This window comes from Hypoxylon trugodes (assembly GCF_022578975.1).
Source record: "Hypoxylon trugodes strain CBS 135444 unplaced genomic scaffold F4822scaffold_3, whole genome shotgun sequence".
In the NCBI taxonomy this organism is placed as follows: Eukaryota; Fungi; Ascomycota; class Sordariomycetes; order Xylariales; family Hypoxylaceae; genus Hypoxylon; species Hypoxylon trugodes.
Genome location: NW_026250018.1, coordinates 20,838 through 24,579, shown reverse-complemented (window position 1 = coordinate 24,579; position 3,742 = coordinate 20,838). Strand labels below are relative to the sequence as shown.

At 28.2% G+C, this 3,742-nt stretch overlaps 1 protein-coding gene across 1 annotated transcript; it reads right to left on the bottom strand.

Annotated features, from left to right (window-relative positions):
- Positions 1–1,384: 1,384 nt before the first annotated feature.
- F4822DRAFT_426293 (uncharacterized protein) lies at positions 1,385–2,023 on the bottom strand (the record flags this gene model as incomplete). The annotated part of the gene is made up of 2 exons (XM_051460518.1): positions 1,385–1,593; positions 1,951–2,023. 2 exons carry the CDS (start codon positions 2,021–2,023, stop codon positions 1,385–1,387), a joined length of 282 nt encoding a protein of 93 aa, XP_051316220.1.
- Between the last annotated feature and the right edge of the window lie 1,719 nt (positions 2,024–3,742).

Below are 3,742 nucleotides of genomic sequence, written 5' to 3'. Positions count from 1 at the left end.
TCAATTTAATTATCCTCTACTAACTTTTTTATAACCTTATTTGGGGATGTTTTTGTCATAATATCTATGGGGTTATAACTGTCATAAATCTAATGGATATCATTTATTTCTCAGTTTTTATATAATTACCTTAAAGTTATCAAGTTAATCATTAATTTCTTTTCGTTAGTATTGTCTATTTATACCAAATATTGGTATAGGGAAAAAAAGTTGATACATAGAATAAGGGGAATCTTGGTAAGTGATAGGCATTTTAAAATTATGTTAATGATATGATAGATGACATAGTTGATATTGAAATCCTAGATTATTCTATATATTTTATTAACAAAGATATTATAAATGACATACTTATATGTTGGTAGGTACGTACGTAAATGAAAAGAAATAATATAATAAATAAAGCAAAATAATGGGGTAAGATAATATATATTAAGTTATCTAAAGAAGAAAAGATTTATCTATATGAATAGATAAGAAAAATAACCTATTTAAAGGGAGTCCTAATAACTAAATAAATCACATATCTTTCACTTATGCAACCATCACTCATTCTATTTTCTTTTCACAATTAATCAATTATGAATTCATTATTAGCCGCACATTTTACCCATCCTTCTAGTCACAAATTAATTTAGTTATCCTTCACTAGCCTCTTTATAGCCTTATTTAGGGATGCTTTTGTTATGGTATCTACAGGGTTATAACTGTCATAAATCCACTGGATATTATTTATCTCTTGGTTCTCATATAACTGCCTCAAAGCTATCAAATCAATCATTAATCTCTTTTTGTTAGTACTACCCATTTATACCAAATATTGATATAAGGAAAAAAAATTAATACATAGAATAAGAGGAATCTTGGTAAATGAAAAGCATTTTAGAATTATATTGATAATATGATAAATGACATAACCAATGTTAAAGCCCTATATCATACCATAGATTTCATTAATAAAGACATTATAAGTAATATATTTATATTTGATAAATAACCAATAAATGATATTTCTAGTGATCTAGACTTTATTATCTTGGCTAATAGATTCTTCATTACCCAAGATGATAACATAATCAATCTATAAATTTAAATCCTTGTTATTCACGAATGATTTGTTAATAAAGATATATAAATACAGGTCTTATAAGTCTAATTCTATATAATTAAGTCCTCATATTTAATTATCTATTTGCCACTATATCCTGGCATTAAGAGCCTTTATTTCCTTGGGGCCTGGCTCAAGATGTTAAGCTATTGTAAAGTAATTAAAAGCAACTTCAGATTGATAAATAAAGGCGATATACGCACCTCAGGCCCTCTATTCCACAAATTTCTTAACCACATCGAAGCCTTTCACATCTAAGAATTTGAGTTTTTCAGCTTAGCCCTTCTGAGTAGTGGAGACCCCAAAGTCCTTGTCGTGGATGGTGATGCATAAACCATTAAAGTCCTTAGATCCTAAGTCTATTACCTTTTGAGGGCATATCTTGATTTCTGCCTTAGCAAATGCTGCGTCCTCAGCAACAAGAAATTCTGTAATGCCTATATTGAGAGTATTGTCTGTCTGAAGGCCTGTAATTCCAAAAGGGCCTAAGTCCACCATTAATAAATAAGGGTTAAAGATTGATGGTTTCATATACAACTTTTATTAGTAATAACGCAAATAAGTTTCAAACCAATAAGTGCCTGATTCCATGAGGCCATATAATGGCTTGACAATTTGCAACAACATTCCCTCAGGGTATTTATCTTTTAGTTCAGCCAATAATCATATAAAGATCATCTTCTATATTGGTGTTTTAGACTGAATATATGCCATGATTATATCCTATATCATGATCTTCATTCCTCAACAGCATAATATAGGGACAAGAACCAATATTAACCATTGATTTATCCTTTGGATAATAAGTGCATATATTATAATAAATTCCTTATCAAGATTACCATATCCTTGGACCACAAGTTGTGATTTTTCATAGGAAAAGGAAGTATTCCTAGCCTTGATTTCGCAAACCATTTTTGATTTGAAGATCATTATGTCTTGGTAAACTGCCTCGTCATATATTTCAGGTTGCAAGATGCTTTCTTTAAATAAAGTGTTCATCTCTTTTATATCTAATTCCTTATATGATTTGCCTGGAATAATTATTTTTCTATCTGCTTATAGCTTGAGCATAAGGGTAAGATTATTCTATTCTTTGATAATAAAGTATAAAATAACAATATAGAAAATATTATTAATATATATAAGATCTTCTTCAGGGATAATTTTAAAATCGTTAAGGTTAAATAAAGATAGGGATAACTAAACCTTAAATTTCTTTATCAATACTGGAATTTCCTTGGGTTGGATATATGGTTTAATATAGGAGTTCCTAAATGTCAATATGCCGCCAAAAACATTGGAGGCTATAGTTACATCTTTATCAATAGCCACGATAACTTTGTAAAGGCCCTTCTATCCTTCCTTTTCTTAGTAGACCAGGATTTTACTACTAATAAAAAATATCATAAAGAATATTCTTTAAATATTAAGATCATTTTATATATTTATAGCATCCCTGATAGAACATTATGCCTTAATCCTCCTGATCTCTACCATTACCTTTTAGACTATCTATACCCTCTGGATCTACAAGGGAATAAGTGATAAGTCTATATTGATCCTTAGATAAACATCAAAGACCAAAAAAATAAAGATAAGGCTATCCAGATTGACAATATCATTAACCACCTTGACAGCCATCTAGAATCATAATACCTTTGAACCAGAGCCCTGAAGTTCATCCATTATAATCTTATAAACTCTACAGATGGGACCATAATATTCCTCAACCTTACCAATAAATTAATATATCTTTACCAATATTTGGTTACAGGTAATTCCAGCAATACAGACCTTATTTCTGAATTTGATACTGTCGAAGTTGGTATTGGCGTTGTATATGACGATGTCTGGGAGGCCAAGGTAAGTATTGATCCAGCATTGCTTCAGCATTTCCCAAGTTTCTTTAACCAAAATAATCCTTATAAAATATATTGTCTAAAAGCCCATAACTATATTAATCATATATAAGATTAATCATTTATCAAAGTACATTATATCAACAATTACCTTATAGTTAAAATCCATATCTAGGTCCTTTAGGTTAAACCTAAATCTTTAAAGAGTTTAACCTTTGATTTAATAGTGATGATAGAACTTATTAATTTCTTTGATATTATTAATATTGATATTATAGCCGGCCTTGTCCAATAAATTATATAGCTTATTTATAAATAGATAATTAAAATAAATATGAATATATTATAATTCAGGTTTTATAAAATAAGTTATATTATTTAAATAAAATTATAGATATCCTTATCTATGGATAACTACAATTATTATTCCATTTTTTCCAATTAACTAATCTATAACATTATTTAAGTATACACCTAAATAATCCATATCCTTAAAATATATAAAGAAAGGAATATCCAATTTTATAATATAAAAGTTAACTGATCCAAATGAGATATTAACCATGATCATTCCCAGTAATTCGATTGGAGGTCCATTACCAAACCTGATATTTACTTTTTTAACTTGGTTAATATCTATTTTAAAGTTATATTTAAGGAATTCCCTAATAAGGATTTAACATTATCCCTTTCCAATTATGGACATTCTTATTATGCCTGTATTAGGAATAATCCCCTAGAAGATATTTTTGATATAATGATCTAAGATAAA